The sequence below is a fragment of the Monodon monoceros genome, unplaced genomic scaffold (genome assembly GCF_005190385.1).
Source record: "Monodon monoceros isolate NGI ecotype Baffin Bay Population unplaced genomic scaffold, NGI_Narwhal_1 Super_Scaffold_21, whole genome shotgun sequence".
Lineage (NCBI taxonomy): Eukaryota > Metazoa > Chordata > Mammalia > Artiodactyla > Monodontidae > Monodon > Monodon monoceros.
This window is the reverse complement of record NW_021703778.1, coordinates 20,460,491-20,488,437: the sequence shown is the minus strand read 5'-3', so window position 1 is coordinate 20,488,437 and position 27,947 is coordinate 20,460,491. Positions and strand designations below refer to the sequence as shown.

General features: G+C 41.3%; 1 protein-coding gene across 6 annotated transcripts in view; it reads right to left on the bottom strand.

Annotated features, from left to right (window-relative positions):
• Positions 1-1,235: 1,235 nt before the first annotated feature.
• The window catches only part of USP6NL (USP6 N-terminal like), a 193,961-nt gene continuing 167,249 nt past the window's right edge, over positions 1,236-27,947 (bottom strand). For 5 of the 6 annotated variants that reach the window (XM_029236938.1, XM_029236937.1, XM_029236939.1 and 2 more), the window contains 8 exons: positions 26,830-26,878; positions 25,082-25,202; positions 22,068-22,162; positions 21,345-21,410; positions 21,153-21,252; positions 18,492-18,644; positions 7,606-9,019; positions 1,236-4,845 (listed from right to left, as the gene is read on the bottom strand). In XM_029236938.1, coding sequence (XP_029092771.1) covers positions 4,824-4,845; positions 7,606-9,019; positions 18,492-18,644; positions 21,153-21,252; positions 21,345-21,410; positions 22,068-22,162; positions 25,082-25,202; positions 26,830-26,878 — 2,020 coding nt within the window. In that variant the 3' untranslated portion in view covers positions 1,236-4,823. Of the gene's footprint in view, positions 4,846-5,715; positions 9,020-18,491; positions 18,645-21,152; positions 21,253-21,344; positions 21,411-22,067; positions 22,163-25,081; positions 25,203-26,829; positions 26,879-27,947 lie in introns of those variants that run through there. The other variant, XM_029236936.1, reaches the window with a different exon arrangement.

The window sequence follows — 27,947 nt, the reverse complement described above, 5'->3', positions numbered from 1 at the left end:
CTCAAGAACACAATTCTATTCACAAGAGCAAGGAAAATAAAACACTTAGGAATACCTTTAACAAAAGAAGCGTTAAGGCTAAAGCTACAAAACCTTGCTGAAATTAAAGATCAAAATGAATGAAAAATAAATTAAAAACCAAATGAAAAATAAATTAAAAGTCAAAATTAAAGGGTTTCCCTGGTGGCACAGTGGTTTAGAGTCCACCTGCTGATGCAGGGGACACGGGTTCGTGCCCCGATCTGGGAAGATCCCACATGCTGCGGAGCGGCTAGGCCCGTGAGCCACGGCGAGCCTGCCCGCCCGGCGCCTGCCCCCCCAAAAGGGAGGGGCACAAAAAAGGGAGGGCCCCGCACCGCCAAAAAAAAAAAAAAAAAAAAAAATCAAAATTAAAGATCAAAATAAATAGTCTATGTTTATGGATCAAAAGACCCAACATTTTAAGATTCCCAAGTTGATCTATAGATTCAACAGGTTGTTGTTTTGGTTTGGTTTGGTTTTTGAAGAAACTAACGAGCTGATCCTAAAATTTATATAGAAATGCAAAGGACCCCAAATAGCCAAAATAACTTGAAAAAGAACAAAGTTGGAGGATGTACACTTCCTGATTTCAAAACTTAAAATAAATATTTATATATATGGTCAAATGATTTCTGTTAGAGGTACCAAGGCAATTCAGTTGGGGAAAGCAGTCTTTTAAACACATGGTGCTAAGACCACTGAATACCCACGTAAACTTAGATCCTTACCTCACACCTTACACAGTAATAATTCAACACAGCTCACAGATCTAAGTGTAAGAGCTAAAACTATAAAACTTCTGAAATCAAACATAGGAGAAAATCATTTGTGACCTTGGGTTAGGCAGAGAGATACAATACTAAAAGCATGATCCACAAAGAAAAAACCAATAAACTGAACTTCATTAAAATTAAAAACACTCACACTTCAAAAGACACCATTAAGAAACTGAAAAGACATGTCACAGACTGGGAGAAAATATTTGCAAATATGTCTTATAAAGGACTTGTATCCAGAGTATTTTAAGAACACTTACTTTTCAAAAATAAAACCCAATTAAACAAGTGAACAAAAGATCTGAATAGACATTTCACCAAAGAATATACATGAATGATTCATAAAAAGATGAAAAGACGCTCAACATCATTTAGCCATTCGAGAAATGCAAATCAAAGCCACAATGAGCTATCACTTCACACCCACTAGCACGGCTATAACCAAAAAATATAAAACAACAAGTATTGGTGAGGATGTGGAGAAATCAGAACCCTCAAACATTGCTGGTGGGAACGTAAATGGTACAGACACTATGGAAGGGTGTGGGAGTTTCTTAAAAAGTTAAACACAAGCTTATCATAAAAACCAGCAATAGCACTGCTAAATACATACGCAAGGGAAGTGAAAACAAGGCCACACAAATACCTGTACACAAATGGTCACAGCACCATGTGAAAACAATCCAAATGTCTATCAACTGGTGACTGGATAAACAAAATGTGATATAGCCATACAACAAAATACTGTTCAGCAATAAAAAAGTAGTTACTAATACGTGCTACACATGGATGAACCTCAAAAGCATTAGGCTAAGTACAAAAGAAACCAGATGCAAAAATCCCACATATTATCTGATTCCATTTATACGAAATGTCCAGAAAAGGGAAATCAAAGAGATATAAGGTGGATTAGTGGTTGCCTGAGGCTGGGGGTGGGAATGGATATTGCAAATGGGGACAAGAGATCTTTTTGAGGTGATGGAAAGGTTCTAAAATTGGTCCGTTGTGATGGCTGCACAAGTCTGTAAATTTACCAAAAAATCACTGACGTGTACACTAAAATGGGTGAATTTTATGGTAGGTAAGTTATACCTCCTTAAAACTGTCGGTGGCGGGGAGGGAAGCACAGGCCCTAGATTCAGATTCAAGTCCGGGGTCTCTTACCTACCGTGTCACCTCGGGTAAGTTACTTCAACTCTTCGTGCCTTAGTTTTCTCATCTGTAAACTGGGAATTAGGGTCGTACACACTTCAGAGAGTTATTCTGAGAATTAAGTGAGTTAATACAGGTAAAGTGCTCAGCACAGTGCCAGATGCACAGCAGGCATTCAGTAATGTTAGCTACTTTTCTTAATTATTGTGGTTACACTCAACCAATTATCAAGTTTTGCCAATTTTACTTAGTAAACAGTTCTCAAGTTCATCACCTTTTCTTCGTAACTTCTTCCCTGGCATTGAGCTCTGGACCACCTACCTTGTAGACAGAACACCTGCTGCAATTGTCCTAACTTCCCCCAGGCCTGCGCCCCTGCATCCGCCTCCACAGGCCACAAAAGGCCCTCCAGGACCCGGTCTCTGCGGACCCTCCCACCCCATCCCACACGCACACCAAAGCGAGAAACTTCCCCAAACACACCACGCAGTTGCTCGTTCCATCCCCTCTGTACAAACGCCCCCTTCCCCTCCCTTTAGTCCATCTACTCTGAGAATCCTCCACACAGGCCCTCCCTCACCCTCTTGAGTTGGGCCTTTCTGTGCCCATAATAGTCACCTGTGCACGTCCCGCCCCCAACACTGAATTGAGACACAGATTACAAAATGTGCCTCTTATCTTGAAGTGTGAACCCAGCACAATCCCGAGGCAACTAGTACACTGTAGGTGCTCAATAAAATGCTGACCGGTCAAGCGGATGACCAGGATATGCAGCATCTTCTCAGCTTCTCACATGGGGAAAACGCACTTGGGCTTCCTGACATCTTAAGCCTCTTTTTAGCCTGTCACTTACGGAAAGTGACAGAGGTTGTCCAGGAAAATGGAAATCCTCGTAAGGCTCTACCTATGTGGAAGAACTACTGTAAGACGTAATGAGAGAAAGTGCCGGGTCAGCCGCCTTCAGCTGAAGCCACCGCTACCTTCCACAACTGCTAGTACTTCATGAGCATTTACAGAGATGGCTGGTAATGTTAGTCTTTCCAGTGGAAATTTTCTTAACTTACCTGAAATCAGAGTTTCTAATCTCTGAAACTGACCTGTTAAGAATTTTTGAGACAGCTCACAGTGGTAATATACAATCAATTTTTAAAAAACATTTCCCCAGTTCTAACGCGCAGCAGGGGTCAAGATCCACTCCTATGAAATCTAACATTTGTTCCTCTATTTTTCAGGGTTCTTATTGATAAAATGGTGGCAATTATGCTTAGATTTATGGAAACTGAAAATCCTTCTGAAAGTACAATTCATACATAAATGTTAAATGGAATCCTTTCTTCCTATTCTCAATACCTTAGGTCATTATAAAAGTAAAGTCTGACTTATTAAAACCATCTGGTCAGTAAGTGTTAATATCAATATTAGAAATGAAATTTAGGGCTTCCCTGGTGGTGCAGTGGTTGAGAGTCCACCTGCCGATGCAGGGGACACGGGTTCGTGCCCCGGTCCGGGAAGATCCCACATGCCGCGGAGCGGCTGGGCCCGTGAGCCATGGCCACGGAGCCTGTGCCCCACAATGGGAGAGGCCACAACAGTGAGAGGCCCGCGTACCGCAAAAAAAAAAAAAGAAGAAAAAGAAATGAAATTTAAAATCCATTAAAGGACAATTAAAACAAAGAACAGACTGCAAAAACCATAGTCTCAATTAACCCACAATCAAGTGCATACTAAAACAAAGGTGTGAATCTAAAAGATAACTGAGCGGGGACGAAGTGAGAGAGAGTGGCATGGACTTATATATGCTACCAAATGTAAAATGGATAGCTGGTGGGAAACAGCCGCATAGCACCGGGAGATCAGCTCGGTGCTTTGTGACCACCTAGAGGGGTGGGATAGGGAGGGTCGGAGGGAGATGCAAGAGGGAGAGGATATGGGGATGTATACGTATAGCTGATTCACTTTGTTATACAGCAGAAACTAACACACCACTGTAAAGCAATTATACTCCAATAAAGATGCTAATAAATAAATAAATAAATAAAAGATAACTGAGAATAGTATTTCCAGAAGAGTAAGCTGTAGATCCTCTGTGAATAAATCCCTACTTGTGGAGATGGAATGCTTTTCTCTAATCATGAAAATGAAAAGAAAAGGGATCTTAGCAAAGTATTGACTAGGCGTCATTTTTGTGCTTATAGTATAACAAGCCCTGAGGGAGAGATCTGAAATGACAACAAATATAAAACTCCATGTTAAAGTGACACTGAGTATGACATAAATTTAGTATAAGAATCTTCTTAAAATGAAAAAAAGTTCAAACAATCACATCACATCCTGTAAACAACCATTTTTCTTCTCCGGAAATGCCCCATTACCTGAATCTCTCTTCCTTCTTTTGAGAAACATTCTGTCATTGACAGTGAAGGGTATCGGGATCTGTTACCCCAAAATATGCCATTGGTCAATAAAAACGATTTTTGAGCTGAAGGCATTTGAGTTTCTGGAATCCCTTATCTGCCTAAAAGCAGAGCGCCACCCCCCCGCACCCCCAAAGAACGCAACTCTCCTAAATCCCCTCCTGGGGCAACTCTATAATCTCCTCTTCTGGCACCCCACCAGACCCCGTCACAGACAATCATGTCTCCCACCTGCTCTCTTAAGGCCCATTTATTTTCCAGAAAGTCACCTGCTTTTCCGTAAGTGCCCTTCCTCCCCCTTACCACCCTCACCCCTGCCTTGACTAGGTTGGGTGGAGAGACCCCAAGCTAACCCTCCCTTTGAGTGACTGATCACCGGATACCACGTGAATGCAGGACGCACGTGTTAATGACCTTCCAGTTGCTTTTCTCCCGTTGGTCTGTCCTTTGTCAGTCCAATCTACAGGGCCTGGGTGGAGAACCTAGAGGGCAGAAGGAAGAAGAATTTTTTTTCCTCCCCTGCAATACCAGGGTGTCTGATTTGACAGCTATGGCTATCTCCCAGCTCTCAAAGCTATTTTAAAAATCCTGTAAGCAACATAAGCACCTGAAAGACTTGAAGTTTTAAAACCCTTTGAGACACTGGGTCTAAGTTTCTTTAACTTTTCAAACTAAATATTAAAATATAAAAACTATATCAAAGTGCTTACTGTGTTAGGCAAAACTGCTATGAAGAAAAGACTTAATAGTGGCAAAATAGTTACTCATGTACATGTAGTTAAAGCAAAATCAGTCTCCACACCATGAAGATCCTCACCAAATGTTTTTTATAAATATACTTAGCCTATTTTATGAATGTTATTTCATATTTTATCCTTATTTCACTATTTATCTTTTATTAAAAGATAAATTTGAAAGAGTAAAATTGTACGGTGGCAAAATGACTCTGAATTATATTTTCCTACTTGAAAAACTAACAGATCTACATTTTCTAACGGGAGAAGACTGAAAATAACACCTTATCACTATTAACAATGGCTGATTAAATCAAATAAAGGGCAGGTGATGTGGTTCTAAATACAGAACTACTGGAAATTAGTAAAACATATACAACTGTGATACAAATAAAGTCACGTAGGCAAACGCTACGCAGTATCTGCTCAGTTAGAAAGGAACTAGCTTTAGAAAAATCAGAGATGCCATCTGAAAAAAGCACATGAAAGACACAAAACAAAATATACTTATTTAGCATGTTAAAAACAATCACATCAAAAGAAGTGTACAGATAAAAAAGTCATAGGTGACATAAGAAAATAGTGTGTGTGCATATATTTTTTGCATATATATATATATATATATATATATATATAAATCTACAGTATTTACCACTGTTGATATATATATATATTTTGGAACAGCTCTGATGCTGCTATCATAAACTAAATTGTACAGCTTGGTTTATTACAAGTCACAGAATCATGGTTTAAAATTGGAATTCACATCCCCAGCTACAATTTTATATACATTTATTTCTAAGCTTCCACATGATCTGAACCAGGAGCCTGGTGGATCGGAGTTTCCGTGCAGTGTTTGGCTGCTAATACACTGCATTTGTTTTGCCATTTAATAACATCATTACCAAGTTGATTAAAATTATATTAGGCTCATTATATACATAAAAATATTGTCACATTCACTAGCTAAACAAATGTTACTCTCATTTTAAAAGACATACTTCTGTACCTTGAAAGCTTACAGCCCCAACTTGCAACAAGAAGAACCATCAATGTTAGGTTTTCTATTCCCTATTGTTCAAATAGGATCAAAGTAATGTTGAAAACAAGCTCTCCAGTGAAACCCAAAGGCATACTTTCTTAGAGTGCCCAAAACTTGGTCAGTGTTTTGGTCATTGTAGTGTAACAGAAGATTTTGAAAGACATTGCTGATTTGTTACCATGAACCTGAATTTTTCACTGAAACAAACAACAAAAAAAAAGATTTTTGAAAGTATGAAAGTCACGCTATTTAAAAAAAAACAACAAAAAACCCACCAAAATCTGAGGTTCCTAGTAATAATTAGGATCATTTTTTACAATTTGACACAGCAATAATTTAACAGCCTACGAGCAGCAATATTCACTGACTACATTCTTTAAAGAAGAGGGCCAGGAAAAGATCATGTAAATGCCACCCCGGGGCCCTTTGCGGGGAGACTCCACAGTAATTTAAGGGGCAGAAGTAAGAAGTAACCATATTGTTAATCTTGCTTTCAAATGAATGTAAAGGAATTTGTTCTGCTGCCCCGTGTGAGTGCTTGATGATCAGTAACTTGCAGCTTCTCCTGCTGGCATCCGCCGGAGGGCTGTGTGTACACTTCCTGGGCATCTGGCAAGGAACACTCTGCTCTGAGCTTTGCGAGGGTCAGACCAGAAAAAAGGGCACAGACGCACGAAAGCTGATCTCTTGGTGAACACGGATACATTGCGCACTGCACCTTTGGTCATAAAATTAAACTGCCCCGATTTTAAGCACCATTAAGTGGTTAGCCTTTCTCTCCAATGTCTTTAATCTTCAGATTGAAAACTGAATGAGCCATTGAACGAGAAAGCTGAGCATTCCGTGAGATGCTGAATTAAGCCAGGGCAAACCCTCAACTCAGTTTAGGACCTGGGTTAAAAATATAAGGGGGAAAAAAAACATGACCAAAAGACAAGGTAGGGAAAAGAAGTAGAATAAATTATTCCCAGGATCTAGATGAAAAGTAGTTGTTTTTTTTTTTTTTAACATTTCTTTAGTTCTGTGTTCAAACGTGTATGCGTAGATGCATATAGTATCTATTAAAAGACACGTACACTACACATAGCCTTAAAAATATCTATTCTACAGTTTTTCAGTGCTTTGTATCATTACTCAAAATAGAATGGACTAACAGAGTACAAATATTCAGATTTTGGAGAAAGATATAAATGAAACTGTGCGTGCATCCCTAAATACTATTGCTATGTTTCCAGGTTAAATTCTTTTTAACAGGTTCAGTGATGATGCAAGTTAAAAGCTCATCTTAAGCAGCATCTAGGTGGGGATGAAATCACTCCCATGTATTCTTATCACTGACATACACGAGAATTGTGCGAGTTGTTCACAACTCTATAAAATACTGCTTTGGCAATTATCAACATAGCAATGTAGGTTTCATATGGTTTCTATTCTCTCGTCTGCAGCAAGTACAGATCAATTCTCACAGCAATACTGATTCCTGGATAGAGAGTCCATCCCGATTCCTGTAGTGATATACTGGAGGCGAGGGCCCTGAATACTGATACCCAGATGAACTGGCATCTTCCAGAGCTGGGGAAGTTCGATACCGCACCGGACTATCTACTGAAACTGCAGGGAGGGTGTGGTCCTGATAGGGGACGTGTTGAAAGGTGGGGTATTTGGGTAAACTGCTTAAGTGGCTACGGTTGGCATCACGAGTCCACGACTGTCCGTGCATCTCCGGTCTCAATGCGTAACCAACTTCCGACCATTTTCCGTTATTATCTGGCAAACATTCCACTGGAGGAAGGAGGAATTTCCCATTCTTTGGTGACCCTGAATTGCCCGAATATCCCGCAGCACCAATATCAACAGGGAGAACTTCTATTCGACTGGACGGCTGGACCAGAGGAGTTGGGCGGCTGTAAGATTTCTCTGGAGAAACATCAGTCGAAAGAGTAGAACCGTAAGGTCTCCGGGAAGGATTCACTGGTGTCCCGTGGGGAAACGGTGGAGACACAAAGCTGCTGTTAGCAGCAGGGATGCGCTTTGGAGAACTGCCCTGGTAAGTGGGGGGGTCACCGTAAGATGGGGGGTGTGCTGCCCCTCGATCCTCCCCGTCTAACCGGGATGGATATTTTGCATAACTCGGAGGCTGTAATTTAAATGTAAACGTGTTTGGGGCTCTGGATGGACTGGAGCTGGGCTCAGCGTGCCTCCTTGGGCTGTGAGGGTAGGCCGCGCCCCTGGGGCTCTGGGAGCGCGCCCTCTCCAGCGCCTGCTCCAGGGCCGCACTGGCTCCATCCCCGGGTACATTGTCATACTGCGAGGCTGTGGAGCCACGCTTCCCTTCGTCCGCATCCAGCACCTTCACCTTCTGCCTGACGCTGGGGGCCCACGGATCAGCGGAACCGGGGACGGTGACTCTCGGCGTGGGGTGTGCAGCCCGACTTCGGCCTTCAATGACATACTTGGCGGTTTTCTCAATAGCTGAGATATCTGACGGCTTATTCCATTTGGGCACAAACTCCTTCCTGATGTGTGAAGTGGCGTTGCTATTCTGGTTAGCGGCTGCGTGGTTATACTGCCTGGAATTGTCCTGTGGACCCGATGGAAGTCTCCTTTGAAAATCCACCTCATCTTTAAGCTTTTTACTCTCCTCGTCCACCGACTTCCGCCGCAGCTGCCGCACCCTCTCGGGGGTACCTGTTCTACTTTGATGGGGAGGGGAATGCTCGTGGGCTTTGTAAGGTGACGAGCCGCTCTCTCTCCTGCCGTCCAGATGCGGACTTGACCTGCCCACACTTCTCTGTCCGTTGCTCAGGTGACTGACGCCAGCTGGTTGAGATTCAGGGGGAAGTTGTCCCAAAGGTTTCTTTGGAAATTCATCCTCTTTACCTAAAGGGAAAGATCAATTCATAAGTGACATAAGTGCATGAATAAACGGTATCAAATATAAGAACTATATCATGAATAACTGCTTACTTTTCATGTGTGCACTCAAGCACATGCATATACATACACAGACACACACAGAATTTTAGTGGCTTAGGAGAAGCATTTTTTAGAGAGATTCATACTAAGGCATACCAAAACTCAAAGTCTTATTACGCAATGTGCAGATGGGAAAATTTTATAACCTTATGAGTAAGGATCATACAATTGTGTAACATATGATTCTTATATTTTGTTAAGATAGTTACCTGCTTTACCATGAATGAGAAGCTGATATTCTCATTTCTATTCCTAAAACAATCCTGCAGGTCAGTAGTTCAGTGTCTCACCGTTACATTCCTTCCACTTAAGCATACCTCAACTAAAACAGTTTTGGAATCTCAGTAAAATGGTTCCTAACAACCTCAAGCAGGTCTGCCAAGTTTAAAAGTTAACTGATGACCAACTGTGGTCTCCAAGTTATCCCCAAGTAGCTTATTATTATTCTCTCAGTACCTTCCACCATATACAAAGAAACGGCATTCTCTATTTCCAAATTACTACTCTAAGAGGGTCCTACTTTAAATGCAAAAAAAAGGGAAAAGGAATAAAAAAGAAAGAGAAAATCATATTAGATACTTTTGATTTTAAATTTTAAATAACTAACATGGGAAAATTAATGAGGAATTAAAGGAATATGCAATAAGATGGGCATTTTGTAAAGTGTTTAAAATGATCCACAATATGGACTCCACTAAATACCATCCTGAAAAAAACAACAGACTCCACTTGTAAAAATTCCAAAGCTTAAGACGTATGTTTTTTATGTCTTCTATTACTACAAAACCGTATATTCTCACTTAAAAATAAGTCATTGCACTCTTCAAATGCCCCGCCACCTGAGGAAAGCCATGAGTCCCCCAGCTGTGAGCAGGCGGACGCCGCCTCATTTTTATGTAGCTTACGGTCTAGGTAATGATGATTGTATTATTTACCCACATACCATAATTTTCTTTAAGATGTTAAAATAATTCAATGAGCTTTTCTTTGGGAGAGGAGGGAGTAGAGAATGATGGCAATACGATATCCTTTAAATAGTTAAGCTACCAGAATAAGAATTATTGAGCTAAAGATACTTTATGCTTTTCTGATTCAGTGGTCTTGGCATAATCAACATGGTTCTTGCATCTTTCTGTAATAAAGACGTTTTATGATATATGGACAGACTATTTTAAGCGATAACCCAAACTTGAAAATGCTTGTCATTGAGAAAAGCTTTGTTTATGAATGTTGCATGTAAAATAGTCTGGAGCATTCCAGTTCAGCCTGACTAGCCTCACATGAAATATCTGGAATTGAGGTGAGAAAGTTGACTCAAATGCAGCCCTAGTCCAGAATATTCACAAGTAGTCATTCAGCCTGTCAGGTTAAAAACGAACAATAAGGGGCTTCCCTGGTGGTGCAGTGGTTGAGAGTCCGCCTGCCGGTGCGGGGGACGCGGGTTCGTGCCCCGGTCCGGGAGAATCCCGCATGCCACGGAGTGGCTGGGCCTGTGGGCCATGGCCACTGGGCCTGCGCGTCCAGAGCCTGTGCTCCACGGCGGCGGAGGCCACGGCAGTGAGAGGCCCGCATACCGCAAAAAAACAAAAAAAAACGAACAATAAAAATAAAATTAAAATCTATCTGGTGTCCCCCAAGTTTTTATCAGCTCTACAAGTAGCTATCCATTCAGTCCCAAGGAAACATATGAATTCCTTCTTTCCTGTAAGAAAATAACCGCAACAAACACAAATTATCTGGAAGATATGATAGAAAAACCGAATGCAGGAATTTTCTTTTCGCCTCCACTCTGACAACTCTCTAAGCGCACAACACAGTAATTGGACTGGCCGATTGATATTCCATCAGATAATAACATCAGCCTTTTCAGGTTGGTGTGTAGAAAACCTGATGGAAAACATAACCATTAAAAAGAAGAGGAAAACAGTGGCTCCTGGAGAGAGTGCTAATTCATGCCTGCAAGATGCACGTTACAGGGACAGACAGGATCAGCTGTAGAGATCCTCACGCTGAGCCCTCCAAGCCGTCCCACGTCCCCACCACTCGATGGCTCCCGGCAGCCTGCAGAGAGCCGCCAACATTCTACTTCCCATGAAATCATTCTAAATGTTTCTAAAAATTCTCCACAGCGGTATTAAAAAAGCAAAAAAAGAAGAACAGATTTCAAGCTGCCCGGCTGCTGCAGGTTGCACGCCTTCTCCCTAGAACACCATCGATCAGCGGAAGCCTCACCTGCTTCTCTCGGCCCAGACCCTGCGTTGGGGTTTCAGTCTTTATCAATTCACAAGTCACGAAAACAGTTGCTTGAAATTAGGTTTTTCGAGGGTTAGCTATCTGCTATGGTTTGAAGGTCTGTGTCCTCCTAAAATCCATGTTGAAACTCCCCAGCGTCACCTCCATGTAATGGTGTTTGGAGATGGGGTTTGGGAGGTAATCAGGTCACAGGGTACAGCCTCGTGATGGGATTAGTGCTCACACCCTTTCCACAGTGGAGTAATGGACGGGGCCACCAAGAGAGGTGGGGTTTCCTGGGTTTTTCCTCCCCCAAACCTCGGGGACTGCAGCCACGGGTCCCTCTGAGTTGTGGTCGACAGTGGGGTGAGAAGTGGCCCTGGCAGAGCAGGAGGAATGCCCAGCTGGAGAGGCAGTAGTCAGACAGGGGGTTCTGGACCCCGCGCGGGCAACCCACCTCCTTCTGCTGTCACGCCTGCCCAAATGCACCAGAGGGGGTGACACTGAAGAGGGAAGGAAAGGCCGGTACCTGATTAATGTGAGTGACGTGCTGGGCAGGGCCTGGCACGTGTAGCCCTGGGACAGAGCCACATGTCCTGTGTCCTCTGAGGTGGACGGGGCACCAGAGCAGGGGGCGAGAATAAACGTTTACTTTTTCTCTTCCTCAGCAAGGTCTGTGTCTAAAAACCACCTCCTTGTTATGAGCTGAACCGTGCCCCCTCAGGATTCCTATGTTGAAGCCCTAATCCCCCGAACCTCAGAAGGTGACTGCATTTGGAGATAAGGCCTTTACAGAGGGGACTAAGGTTAAATGAGGTCAGTGGAGTGGGCCTCTCATCCAACATGACAGGTGACCGTATAAGAAGAGGCGATGTGGACAGAGACACACACAGAGGGAGGACCACGTGAAGACACAGTGAGAAGGTAGCACCTGAAGCCAAGCGGAGAAGAAACCAACCCTGCCCTCACCTTGATCTTGGACTTCCAGCCTCCAGAATCATGAGAAAATCAATTCTGTTGTTTGAGCCACTGTCTGTGGCGCTTTTGTTGTAGCAGCGCGCATGGACTAAGACACTACCCTTCGGTCTACATCCTAAACCTCAAAACTGATTTGCTTTCACTAAACACAGATTTTATGGATTGCTTTTCCTGTTAGTGAAAAGCCACATATTTCATTATTTATGATCATCTGCTTGTATGGTTCTAGGACATTTGCAACGTCGACAATGTAATGAAACCAACTACAGTTGTTAAAACTTATTTTAGGGGCTTCCCTGGTGGCGCAGTGGTTGGGAGTCCGCCTGCCGATGCAGGGGACACGGGTTCGTGCCCCGGTCCGGGAAGATCCCACATGCCGCGGAGCGGCTGGGCCCGTGAGCCATGGCCGCTGGGCCTGCGCGTCCGGAGCCTGTGCTCCACGGCGGGGGAGGCCACGGCAGTGAGAGGCCCGCGTACCGCAAAAAAAAAAAAAAAAAATTTTTACAAAACCAGGTCAAAAAGACAACTGAACACAATAAGTGTGGAGGGTGGACACAGGCAGTAACAGACCCACAGGGGTAACTCGAGTTCCGTTACTTCACAGATTCTTGTGATTTCCTATGGAAACGCAGACATTCAGCTGTAGCTACTTACTGATGCTGATAAAGATAAAGGGCATCTTTGTAAGTGTGGTACCCAGAATTTAAGCAATATTCTAGGTTTGGAGTAACTGAAATGCAGTACAGTGGGGTTTAATAAGGGGCTGATGCAATGGAAGAAATTTTTTAAGAACACTTTACAGTGGTGGTGGGAGGGAGAACGTGAGGGGGAAGAGGTACTAGGGGAGAAAACTGAACATCACGTCCTGTTCCTGTATTCTATTGTCCATAGACTTCCATCCTGAAATCCTTTGGATACATAAAAGGCCCATATCAGTAAAGACTAATAGGACACAGGGTAAAAGGCAGGATTACAAAAATAAGGCACGTATTTCTCAGGAGAAGGAATAAAAAAGTGAGAAGGAAGTAATGGACTGAGGTGGTAATTTCATGCCTGTAACAAAATGGAAAGGTACGTGTCATCCATACAAGGGAGTTTTAATTTTTCAATATAATGGGTAAGAAAAGTACTCACCTTACACTTAACACTACTTTATATTCAAGTCAATACACGAATTTCTCTAAGGAAGAGACATTAATATTCTATGCATCTACACATTATATTAGAATTAAAAGAAAATTTTAGCATGTTCCATTTACTTAATGGTCAAGAGGCCAAAATCCACACCGGGAAAAAAAAAATCTGTGACTGTTCTAAAATATCAAAAAAGCAGCTTCTTAAAGTTCTTTCATGGTAGCCCATAATACATTTCCCTTTCACCTTAGCAGAAGATAACCTACTTAAAGTGCAGTCCTACTTATTTTGCAGACCTTCCTATAGCATCTAAAATATTAACAGAATTACCGGTAAGGTTTTGACAAAATGTCCACTCATTCAAATGTAATTAATCTGAATTAGAGTAACGATATACCATTCAAATAGTACCAAAACATAACGGTTATAAATACCCAAGATCTACGTAGCTATGAAACTAGATATAGCAGGGTTTGGAGAGAAAAAAAAATAATCCAGTGCAGACAAAAGGACATTGCGTCTAATTAATTTCTGAATGTCAATCTCTCACTAGGAACTAGGATTCTGTAAGAGGTGCATGGTGAATACCTCGACTGTACAAAGACATTTAGAGGATATGGCCTCTTTGCCCCCATAAAGATTATCAATAAGCATGGAAGAAAGGAAAGTAATTTGAAAAAGGCAGTAGACACGGATATAAGAAGGAGCTTTCTAAAATGGAAGTGCTTAAGAAACCTAATTCCTCCCAATTTTAAGGACAGTAATGCAAGTTAGGCAAGGAGGCCTTGCTTGGTAAGGGTAAGCTTATTCCCCGGTGCCAGGGCCGGGCCGCAGTGCTGGGAACAGTGCCAGGCTACACCTACTGTCCATAGTGACCTGGGACCGGGGAGCAGGGTAGGGCCACCAACAGTTGCTGACTGATGACACACGGACTCTGCCACGTCCAGTTTATTCCTGTAAGTGACCCAACCCCTCTGAACAGCGCAGCTCCTCAGTGATTCAAGAGCGAGCAAATGTGCACTTGCTGTTGGCATCTCTAAGGGTCCTCAGGGCCACCATGACCATGGGAAGGGCTGTCTCTCAAGAGGAGTGAGAAGAGGGTGGGAAGGAGGGACCAGAGGGGAAAAGAGAGAAAGAGGGGAGAGGAGGAGGGGAGGGAGAGGACGGGAGACAGAAGGGAGGAGCGTGGAGGGCAGCAGGGCCGGGGGGGCCCACGGTGGAGCATCGCCCCCCCACCCCCGAGGCCGCTGGGGCCCGCCGTGTCTGAGCAGGGACCTGCTCCTGTTTCTCAAAAACTGAGCAAGGCCGAGTCTCGGCAACCACAGCACCAAAACCCAAGGGCCCTGCGCCTTGGGGGAGCTGACCTCTGTGTGTAAGTACAAAATCAAGAAAAAAATCTACCCAACCTCGTTGCAAGGCGGTTCTTCCGTGAAGATTAGTTATTCAACTTTCCCTGAGCTGAAGCCGTACTAGGCAGACCCTCCAAGAAGTACATATGCCATCGTCATATCTTCATATGCTAATAAATATCCCCTTCCCTTTCCCACAAAAGTAGATCCAAATAAGCATTAAAGATTCTTGTACAATCTCTTCATAGATTCACCTTAACCTCCTCGAACTACCTGTCCCCCAAAACACACACCGCTATACTTGGCCTTTGTTTGGTTTAAGTATCTCCTTTCACCCCTAAGCAACTGAGTGTAACTAAAAGATTCAAGCATAACTGATGTCAGAAGAGATAGCTATAAACAGGCAGTAAGTACTAATATTTATTATCCACACTTTCCCCTGAAAACCAGGAGTTTAAACGACATTTTTCACTAGCGCTCCGTTACGTGAGTGGTGAGCATTTTTATGCCAGTGCCAACAATCAGGCTACTCTGCTCAAAAAAAAAAAAAAAGGAACTACAGCTTGATATAGCTCAGGATAAACGCAAAAATGCTTATTATTTTTTCTTAAATAACTTTTTTCCTTGAAAAAAAAAAAAAAGAAAAGCCACCGAAAAGAATACTCCTAAGCATCCCTAAAGAAATACGGGAGGGTCTCAAGCCCCTTTGGGCAGGTCCATCTCTGATCTTACTCAGGTCTCTGTCACCACCCAGTGGACACCACACGCAACTACAAGTCTCACAGACTGCCTCGGAACACATGAGCAGCTTTCTTCGCCCAAGGATATGTAATTACAGGAAAGTGCTCTCAATGCTCTTCCCTGTGAGCAACTTTCTACTTTTAAATTTCAACAACAGAATACATGTACTCTGACTGTTCTAACGGTTTTCAGTGATAAATGGTGGGGAGCACTGTCAGGAAAATTCTTCTGGGACAGAATCATCTTATTCCTTTTTCCAGATTAAATATTAAGTCCATTTGAGGTTTCAAATATTGTCACAAAATTACTGATTTCAAATTTATATCTGAAAAACAGAGCAGTTTCATTTCTGTTTAATGTACTATAAGCCAGAAGAATATACAATTCGAACACTATTACAGCTTTCAACAAGGTGATCAAAAGAAATACAGTATGCTTTCAAAATTATAGCTATGATAGTTTCAAAAAATCCAAAAAACTTATTGTAGTTAGGCTCATAGGCTGGACTTCCTTTCTAGCAGATTAAACTTGAAAGATAAGGGAAGCTGAAAGGACATAATCATTTAACACATTTATTTTTATAAACCTATTTTAATGCCACATAAATTAAATAGATCTTTGTGAAATAATTTTTAAAACCTGTACTGTGTGTTTCCTAGGGTTTCAAGTCACAAACACAGTACAAACTGCTGTGCATGTGTAACATCAGTTTCCACTATACAAACAAACAGAAGTGAAAACGCACTCAAACCCTCAAAAATTGAGACAGAACACATAACTAAACTGACTTGTCTGTGTGTGCAATCGAGATGCAGAAAGATTCCATCACCTCCAAAACTGCCTCCCGCTAACCTTTTGTAGACGATAGGTTTTTATATCCTAAAAAATACATTATAGCTTCATTTGTTCATTAAAAAATATCGATTGAATGCCTACTCTATGCCAGGCACTGCCCTAGGTGCTGGCGACACGAAGACACGGTCACGGTCCTCCAGGAACTTACTGTCTAGTGCAGACATCAAACTAACTGGCACGGGGGTGACGCCCAGCGAGTGTGGGGACAGATGCACACACGGGGCACGCACGTTTCCAGCACAAAATACCGGTGACCAAACTCTGCGGCTTTGGGGAGGTGGGGGACTGGCAGAGTCTTCAGGAAGGAGACAAGGCTTAAGCCAAGCCGTGTGCACTCAGCAGGGTGGACTGGGTCAGAGGCCCGGGTGGTGCGGAGCCCCCTCACCACGTTCCCCCCTAACCGCCAGCATGAGCAGAGCAACATCAACCAGTGTTCCCGTTGTTATTTATCCACCCCTCTCCTTTTATCCCCACACTACTCTCCATCCCCTTTCTACCATTTCCTAGTAAAGGATCTTACGAACGACTGCTACCAGGTTTCCTCATGTGTAAAATGAGGATGAGTACTTTTTCTTAGAGTTATTTTAAGGATTAAATGAGACAGTGCATGTGGTATGTGGCAGAGAGCAAGCATTCAATACATACTAGCTGCTAGTTAGATGCTAAATCATCCCATTCCATTACACAGGTTTTGAGATTTTATTCTCGTGTTCAAATAGTTCTATTATATACATATATTTTTTTCTTTACGTGTCTTTTACTAAAACTTGCCTTAAACTCTTTTTAAAAGTAGGCAAGACATTTAAAAATAAATGTTGAAATAGCAAGAATATAGTTAATAACTGCTGTTCCAAATGCATTCCCTGCTACAGGAAAGAATTAGTAGAAAAGGGACATCATCACACTGCACCAGGGAGGGGTGACCTTCCAGAGCACAGGTGATGGTCTCACAGGGCCCAGGCCCACACTCCATTATTGCTGTGACGGCTTGTTTTCTAGTGAATCCTGAAGACCCAGAACAAACCTCGGAGAACACAGATTAGACCCCTTGCAATTAAATAACTAAAAGCAGAGCATCTTGGTTTTTAGCAAAGGTGTGTTCTTAAAACTTCTTTCTACTGTGCTCTCTCCACATTTTCTTTTTTTCTCTTCCACTCACCCGGTATCACCCTCCAACCATCTTCCCCCATTTATCCTGTTTCTAGCTCTATTATGACCCTATTCACACTCTATTATTGTGTAAATTCTGTCTCTCCTCTGTGCACCCTGAGAGCATGAAGCACGTCATTCTTTTCAGTTAAATCCCCAACAGAGCACCTAGCAGAAAACCTAACAGGTGGTCCTGGAAGATGTTTTGAAATAAATGAATAAAATATATTATTTAGGGCTTCCCTGGTGGCGCAGTGGTTGGGACTCCGCCTGCCGAGGCAGGGGACACGGGTTCGTGCCCCGGTCCAGGGGGATCCCGCGTGCCGCGGAGCAGCTGGGCCTGTGAGCCATGGCCGCTGGGCCTGCGCGTCCGGAGCGCGACGGGAGAGGCCACGGCAGTGAGAGGCCTGCGTACCGCAAAAAAAAAAATAATAATAAAAAAATATATATATATATACTGCAACATACTGCCAAGAGCCCTGGATCAGCAGTCAGGAAACTCTGACTCTAGTGGCAGCAATAATGCTGTGTCTGCAGGTTCTGCAGCTTCAGAGTTAGCATTTTAGTATCAGTTTCCTCTTCTAGAAAATGGGACTTTTACTTGCTCTGTTACTGTGTATGGTTCCACAAAACGAGATGATGAAAGTAAAAAGCGCTTATTGTTATGGTAGCTTAAAGCACCATGGTCACTTCTGTTGAAATAACATTATTTGTATATCAAACTTCCTAAATTTAAGTAGGGACTCTATTAGGAGAGGCAGATTTAATTAATATGTTTATTCAATTTTTCTTAAAATCGAAGATTTTAAGAAATCTGATTTACATGATGTCATCACAAGTATGCTGCTGTTTTCAAACAGAAATGGCCCATGTTAACTGCACTGTGTCTTCCAATCTTAATTTTAAGTTACACATAAAGAGTCTGGCTATTTCCTTACCAGGTTCTGGAAGGTCTAACTTTGCCCGCTTTAGTTCTACCATAGAAATCTGGAGCTGCTCTATTACAAAGTCGTCTTCGAAGAAAAAATCCTTTGCCAAGGTCTCCTGAAGAAATTCCACAAGTTCTTCCATAGACAATTTCATAAGATGTTCTGAGAAAGGAGGAAAAGGTAAACAACAGCTACTTTAGGTTGAGAATATAATTATTCTATTGTGATGTATGTTTTTAAAAGGGCACAGCATACAATTTATACATGGCCTTGTGAATTTCACCGAAACTGAGTAGACCAACAGCTTTTCTGATATTAAAGCAGTCACAGAGAAAAGCAGGTACCCCTGGGGGCTTGGGGAGAGGCGAATGCTGCTAAATACGTTCTCGTTGGTGTAAGAATAACCGGACCTGGGTATTAATATTCCCCCAGAGCCACCCAGGATGACATGTGCGCTTTCTGTTTCACTGATACGGAGCTCCAACTGTTATAGGCACATCCACTTCTAGGTCTGTATTTTAACTGTCTCAGAATTTCTCAAAAATCTGGATTATTAATTTTATTTGTATTTCTACGTATGAAAAAATTCAAATTACAGATACAAAGCAGAAAGTAAAAATCAGCTAAGATCCACTAGCCAATGACCTACAAGCAGATGTATGTACATGTGTATCAATTTACAAAAATAAATGATACTCTCCATGTTATTCACCTCCTTGTTTTTCCCCCACTCGATGGCGTACATCACTGATACCTCTCACTTCAACAAACATGATTTTATACCACCATCATTAACTATATAAGAGTCCATTGTATTGTACGCTCTATACTTTACTTAATTGGTCTTCTAATATTGGGCATTTAGGTTGCTTCTAATCTTTTTTTTTACTGTTTAAAATCACTGTGTGATTTTTTTTTTTTTTTTAGTAACAATGTCTCTAAATATTGGTAAGGCCATCAGGGAAAAAAACAAGAAAAAAATCTTACGAGCTTCAGCTAACTATTGGTCCAGTTTTTGAAGGTTTACATGGTGAAGGAACTTCATGTAAGTCCTTGAGCTGTGTTTTCCTAACAAGAAAAAATACACAGCAGCAGACAAAGGTTTTCCACAGCTTATTTAATCTAATGACATGGTAGGAAAAAAACTAACTGTTATGCTTAAAGTTTATTTACAAAAGGTAGAGAAACTTTTTACTTGTCAAAGTTAAGTAAGAGTCTGAAGTAAAACATAATTTAAGAGGAGGAAGAGAGCTACAGGGAAATAGAACATCATGTTTTTACTTTCTCACTGCTTAGGGAACATTAAACTAATAATGTTTAAACTAACTAATGTAAACTAATGATGTTTAGTATACTAAGAGTATACTTTTGCTCTACATTTTTGTCAGTTCATAATCCAGAAAGAGAGAAAAGAAGTAAAGGGGGTGAGAGGAGAGACTGATTGATTGATTTCCTGCGGTTATGATAGACCCCGAGTCTTGGGAGATAATTCATTGCCAAATTGTTTCATCTTGGTGTTGTGGTTTGCGTGTTGGGGGAGGGAGGGAAATGGACCACAACACTTCTGAATCCTCTTCTTTCAGAGTAAACTATACAGTAGTGATTTCAAAGTTTCATTCCAACCTAGAATTTGGATAATCTGGTGCTCCTGAAGGCCACGCTTTTCAAGTAAGCAATCAAGCAATCTCATATCAAAGTAGCTAACACATTCTTAGAACAAAGCCAAGCACAGCAGGGAGAAAAACTATAAAACATGACCCCAAGCACTCAATTAGCTTACAAGTTATGGGGGCAACTGAAGAGATGATCATTCAAGAACAAGATAGGATGCAGAGTATACAATGAACGTGAACCTAGGCTGTGCCCTAGGCTGGAAGTGTTGTGTGAGGTTCCAAAGCTTCCAGTGACTCTCTTCTCTGCATTGTTACAAGATGAGTCACCAAAGTTTTAAGGTTGGGTTGAGACTTTAAGACGGAAAAACGTTCTTCATATTCATAAAGAGAAACTCTCATTCCTTGACTTAAGGAATTCCTTGACTTAAGGCACAGCATATCAAATATACAGAGCCCTTGAAATATTGCAACTGAAGGCTTTTAAAAGCCTTGCGTTACATTTGGGCAACTGTGGACATGGACTGTACTTGCTTCAGAGGCCGCAAAGCAGCCAAACAGGGAGATGAGCTGGAGGTTCCCCAACTCTGGTCTACGGCGTGGGGCTGGATGCTTTTTTCCTGGGTGAAGGACACAGTAAAGGAAAACGTCCTCACTAGCCCTTTTAGCTAAGGGGCCTGGCTTCTTTAGTCTCTCCCTTTTCCTACTACAAACCTGAGATTCAGACCAATGAAAAGAAATAAGGGATCCCCCCGGAAACAAATAACTAACAGGAATATTATTATTAGTGAAACATATACACTGCATTCTACTGAAGTGTGAAGATGAAAATGACATAGAGAAAAAAATCAAAGACGTTTTCCAACGTAGTAAGCTTCTGGTCATGAGGAAGAACCAATGAAAGTAAAGTGCCAACTGAAGATAATTTCACTGATTCCCAAGAATTTTTTAAACTCATTACTGAAAGAAAATGAATTTGAATTTGGGTGGGTAATGAGAAATCAAAGTTAAAACAAGGCTAGGTTTTTGTGAAATCTTTATAATTAAAACATTTTCTTACTTCTGTGTAATTTTAAGATTGTGTAAGACATAGCAGTAAGAATTCGTTCTCCTTCAAAGATATAGATGTCCCATATTCTGAGGTTTAGTGTAAAGGGAGTCTACAATTAAAACAAAACAGAAATAAGATTAACAGTTTGCCCTTGGCTGGAATTTGTAATTTTATGATTGGGCTTTGTAAATAAATACTCACCCGATCAAGGAAACATTGAAAAAACCATTTCATTGTGTAAAAACTTGTGTAGATTTCTTGAGAATCCTGGAAAAAACAAAGACTTCACAACTTCTGGATTGCAGCACACAAAATATGACAATACAATACTAAAAGTTAGGCAGGTTTTTGGAGGTAGCTGTCACAGCTAAACAAAACCATTCATTACAAATCTCTTTCGTGCTGGAGTAGTTCCACTTCTTCTCTCCTGACTCCCTCTTCTCCCTCAATTTTACTTTTGAAAATCACCCTGAGAATAAACCCTTCATAAGATAGGACTGTAATACAACACTTTGCTTCTCTTTAACATATTCTAAAGGGACGTATCCTTGCTTTACTAAATTACTGTGTTTTACAGGACAGCATGTATATGGTTCACTGAGGATGAGTTTGTATGACTCTTAAAATATTTTAGTGTGATTAAAAAACCTCCCAAATCACTGAGAAATCACACATCCTTAAAAACTATATTGTTCGTATATATCAGCTTCAAAGTTTGATTCTATGAGTTAGGGCTGTGATAGTTCATCCGTACTCAATTTCACAAATCTAACGTCCTTTGAAAAACTGGAAATTACAACTGCTCAGTAAATGACATGGACAAGACTATAAATCAATAGGGTAATTGGGACCAATGGCTGCACTCAGGTCTTCTAGCTTTATTCTTGGTGTAGGTGGGTGTAAGTCAATGTCACATCTACCTACCAAGTGCTGCTTAAGCTTGGACAAAAATTTATTCAGTATTTTTTCATGATGTTCTTGAAACCTCAAGAGTTTGGGAAAACCATGGACAAAAAATCCTAGAATATAAACATAAAAACAATACTTCATAAACAATACCAACAGAAATCTCTATTTTAAAGTGCAACATACTTCTTTCATCTTTTAACTGTCAACAACAACAAGAACAATGAATCCAGTAATCACCCAAATATTTTTCCTCCCCTCCAAGGAAACAATTGTGTATAAGCATTGGTTAATGAAACTTACAGTCTAGTGTGTGTTTGCTAAGGATCTTCTATATCCTTGTAAAAGTATAAAAGAGGACAGAATATTTCTGAATTAAAAGGGAAACTAAGAAAAAATGGAAACTGAGGCCATTTATCAAAATTATCTGTTCTCTTGAAGTACTGGGTCATGTCTTATATGTACACATTTTTATAAGTTATTCTAATCTTGATTACTTATTTTGTTTTACCATTAATACATTACATAACAAACATTTTATTACCCTTTTCAGGCTTACTCCAATACCATGCCAAAGTTATTATCACTTTTTAATCCTTTCTATAAGTGATACTTAACATCAGCTAAAACATACAGGCACTATATGATCGATGTTAATATATTCTATCCCAACTCATTATACAATATAATCTATAAGATTTCTAGGAAGTAACTGTAAATGGGAAGTTAGTATTCATTTTGTGTATTTAAGTCATGGAACTTTACATCTATTTTCATTCAAAAATTTCCTTTCAGATATTCTATATAATCTGTTAAAAAGGATGCATACACAGTGAATTTATCATTTATCCACATTAGTGTTTTCCAACCTGGGTTCTACTTAACTTCGAAAGATGTTACTAAATGTTCTGTTTTTAAAAGAATCCAGGAGAAATACTGTGTGTTATATATACCCTTCTTGCCTATGTTCATGAGGCATAGGAACGTCTGAATGTTTCTAAGTTGCTTTATGGACTAAAGAAACCTCGTTTTCTTCGTTTAGCTCATCTCTCAGCCTTACTGGCTCTTGGAGTCCATTTTTCCGCACAGCACACCTGTTTCCAAAAAGTGAAACTACGTCCCTCCAAGAACCCAAAGAACACACTGCTAGGAAACACAGCTTTATAATCTTCAGGGAAGGGCTACTTCTTAGCTAATTCTCCGCTTTCTAAGGCGCGTGTAGAACTTCCCAGACAGCAACTTCCTCCCTTCGTTAACACTGTCCAGTGAAGCGAGTCCATAAAAAATCCATGTCTCTCTTTCTGTGCCACTTTCATGGTCAATTTGATAGGAATGGGAGTTGGAAGAATTTCAATAAAAAGTCTGATTTTGAAAAAGGCAATCCCTTCAGTAATACACAAGTGCCCAAGGGTGCTAAGATACCCAACTCTGCTTCACTTTTCAGTGGTGTCCCAGGCTTGATATTTTAAATCTCATTTTCTTCAGCCCTCACTTTTTTCTACACATTTGTGATACCAATTTCATATAGGAAATGCAAAGAACTGAGGTAACCTTCAGTTATATAATTTCACAGGCAGACCTTGAAACAAATATCTCTAAGTACAAACTTACCCATAATAATGACCTAAACTGCTTTGGTAATGTAAATGTTAGGATAGTAAAATTAATACTGCTTTATAGATTAGACTGGTGACAATAATTACTGAAAGCAAGCTATCAGGTTTGTTTAAAAGAATGAATTTTCTAAAATTGGGCGGTATTCCACATAATTACATACTACTTAAACCGTAACATTCCACTGTACTTCAAGATATATCAGCAACACCATCTCAGGGTAAAGCAAAATGAAGACTGATAAAGAAGAGTTATTCTTCTTCAAGATGTCTTTTGAAATGATACTGTCTATTGGATGGCAGCTCAATACAATGTGTCTTACTACTGGAGTCTCTTTATGGGATGCAAAGTGACCAGAAACAGTTATCATGCAGACAGTATTTATTTTTTAAAAGATTCACAGGGAACACTGAGGGAGAAACAGACAGACAGACAGACACACACACACACACAGACACACACAATGCCCCCACAATAACCACATGGTAAGAATGTGAGATTTAATAAACTATGGTCTATGGAAGGTCATACTTTTGAAAATTTAAAATACTACTTTAATATGTGGCAGGTTCCCTACCACATAAAGCTTTAACATTCACAAACAGAACTAAGATGGTCCATTCTCAGAGTGATTAGTGTTAAAATTGTTTTTAATTTGGTATTATCACACGCAGTGGCACTGGGAAAATAATTTTGCATTATATGGACAAATGCCACTTTTATTTCCAAGAGAAGCTGCAATCCAAACTCTCGCAAGTAAAGTTTACTGCATATGCTTGGCAAATATAACGAAAACGTTATTAAAAACCTCCTTCTAACTTGAAAACCAAAAAATTATGCAAGTTTTGAAATATTAAAAAATAAAGTGGCCAGAATATGTTATCAGCCTTTTTACTGTAAAATGGAGTCAATTTTACGGCTGAGACAACTGAAACACACACATGAAATACAAAACTACTCAGTTACGGTGTACCTTTCCTTTAAACACCTGTCATTTCTCAATTAATACTCTTTGACAAAGAAGCAGACATCACAACATCCAGTCAATAGGAGACATCTCACTGAATGCACGACTATCCAAAAGTTCTGAACAAAAGCTCTCAATAATTCAGTTTTTCCTAAATTCTTCTAAACCTAAATTAGTTTCTCCTGACTGGGCCAAGTAAGGAAAGAGTTTTAAAATGTCAACAGTATACTTTGTAGTAAACACGAAGGAATATAAACATGAACAGAAAAGTTTAGAAATAGAGAAGAATTAAATGAGAAACTAGTAACAAACACTAATGAATTAAAGAAGCCCCTAAACATTTTTTTGTACTTAACCCTACCGATCATCTTCCAAAGTCTGACTTTGTTTGAATTTGCCTTTTTCTCCCTCCCTTGTTTGTTGCTGATGATCAACTATGGGGTTTTCTTACCATGCATGGCATGTTTGGGGCCTGAGAACAGTTTGACCAGGGCCCAGAAGGCGTCTTCTTCATTCATATACATGAGGAGTAAGGCTGTGATCTGGCTCATCCCCTGACAGTATCCAACTTCCTAAAGAGAAAACGAGAACAGAGAAACTGGGGGTTTTCAGATCGAATTACATGTACACGCACATATAAAAAACTGATGTAGAAAATAATCAGAAAATGCCTAAACACATTATTTAATGGCAATTCTATAGAGAGATATTACAATCTCAACAGCACTGAGCCACATACTATCAAAGAATGCACCTGGTATTGGAGAATAAACGAAGAAGTACAGGCAAGTCTAACCTATGCAGATTTTACTGAGCCCTGTTCAGTAAGTACCATTATACCTTCTGTAGAGGCTGTTTATTTTTCTGTTTTGTGTGTGATTCTCAGCTCAACAGTCCTCTTCTTTGCTCAGATGCTGGCAAATTTCTCTCCTCATATAGTTCCCAAATTTGCTGTCTTTTCTCCTCTACACTTCCGGACCCTTATACAGACACATTGCGGGGTACCTATCCAGCCTATGCTCCTTCCCTGAGAACTGCCCACTCTCCCCATAATCCCTGCTTATAACATGGCCTTAGAGATTCATGTCTGTGCCATGTGAACCAAAGCTGATGGAGCAGAGGACACCTGGCCCCAGGGAACCATTAACTGGCTGCAAGACTAATTTACTAATTTCTCTAAGAAAACTGAATAAAGCCACAGAGACTGCAATCCGATGGTGGTATGTACTTGAACAGAATGGTCATGGTGAGTCCATGGGTGCAATACTAGCCTTGGAAAAACAGATAAGCAGACAAAGAAAGCAATCTGGAGAGAGAACCAGTGGAACGAACAGTTCCCAGAGACAATCAGAGTTACCACATGGCCACAGAGTGGAAGAGAGAGAAAGGGAAGCTCTTCTCACTGGAGGCTTCTCACTCTCCAGCTCCAACTCCCCTGAGCTTCATTTCTGTGAGAAGTCCCTTTAATCAATCCCTTTTTAACTTGCCCTTGTTTGAGTGAATTTCTGTCCCTTGTAACTTAAAGGTTTTGACTATAACAGAAATGATATACCCCAAGGTTCAAGGTGTCCTTCCTGGAATCTAGTCAACAAGCATTTATTTGGCATCTACACTGGTTTCGACACTAGTTGATCTTTCCCCCCAAATCTTTCTCCCCCCAGAGTAATCAATGCCTTAAGAATAACATGTTCTAATACCTAAAAGCTTAGTTTTGGCCCACTCCAGGAGACAGCAAGTAGGTACATATGGTCTCCCACCTGGACCTCACTGAATAAATGGAATGTGATCCTGAAAGGCAACCTCCCGGGGCAATGAGGAGTCACCAAGAGTCAGGCAGAAATTAACCTAGCTACCACTTCCTGTCCTCCTAGCCTGCTCATTCCAGTCCTACCTGCTTAAAATAAAAACAAGACAAGACAAACAACAACACAAAACGTAACAAAACAGTCTGGAGAAAGAGGGGGGGAAAGTGAGCTTCGCTGTCATACTGTGGTTTTTCCACTTCCCAACCAGCTCTGCTCTAAGACGCCAGGGGGGCCACAGGAGCCTCAGGAAGATCCACAGAGACCTGGAGACCATCCAGTCCTGAGATGAAGCAATGCAGGCCAAAAGGGCCTTGTCAGGAGGGAGGCCCAAAGATCTCCTCCAGGTGTTCAGAGCACAACTCAAAAAGCTGAGGGCAGGCGTGCTCCAACTTACTGTATTGTAGATAGAATATGCAGCAAGAACGTGGAACAGGGATTGCTGCCTAGAAAAAGAAATTTACATTGAACACAATTTAGTTTTTTTCACATATTTTTAAAATTATAAACTTAAAAAATAAACAACAGTTTAACTGAAGATAAACAGATAATCCAGATAAAACTACTACTATAATAAGGAAATGATCCCCGAGCTCAAATTTAAACAATACAGTCTAAACTTGAGGTTAAATTTGACAGAAAGGATTTATAGCAAAAAGCACGAAGTGCTTCACAGTTTCTTCAATTTGTTCCCCTCTTTCACTGAACTACTCTCACTATAGAATCATCCCCATAGAAGGAGCCAGCTGGACGGAGCTGCAGACCGGCCTTCTGAAGACTCACTCACACTGCCAGCTCCGAGAAGTACCTTGCGGGGGGCGGGGGGCATGTCCCCCAGGAGGCGGTATACACCCGAAATCAGCCTCCAGCACCAGCGCTGCCTCTCCCAGGATCCAGGGGTGGGAACAGGAGTGGCTCCACACACCGTTACCTCTCGGGTCCACTAACAACATGCTTGGCTCTGCTGCTCTAGAGGTCCTGGCTCCAAAGAGAGGAATGTCCCCACCAGGAGACACAATGATTCCACTGAACTGGAAGCCGAGACGGCCACCTGGCCACTCTGGGCTCCTCATGCCTCCGAATCAACAGGCAAAGAAGGAGGTGACTGTACCGGCTGGAGGGACTGATCCCGACCACTAAGGGGAAGGGGGTGCTAGGACACAGTGGACGTAAGCAGGAGCACGTCTAGAACACAGAAGACACTTAAGGTGCCTCTGAGTATAACCAAACCCTGTGATTAAAGTCAACGGATAACCTCCACAAGCAAATTCAGGCAGGACTGCTAATGGTCCGGACTCTTCAGGAATAAAGGTTTAGGCCCCCCCACCAGGCAAAGAACCACAGCCAGCCGAGGCACTTGCTGAGGGCAAAGGGAATATGGGGTGGGTAGTGGGAAGGTAAGTAACCAACCAGCAGTGACCACATGCCCAGTCGCAGAACTGCTGACTATATCTGTTTTGAGCATTTCCTTATTTTGATATCAATATGTTTGTGTATATATTTTAATGTGTCTTC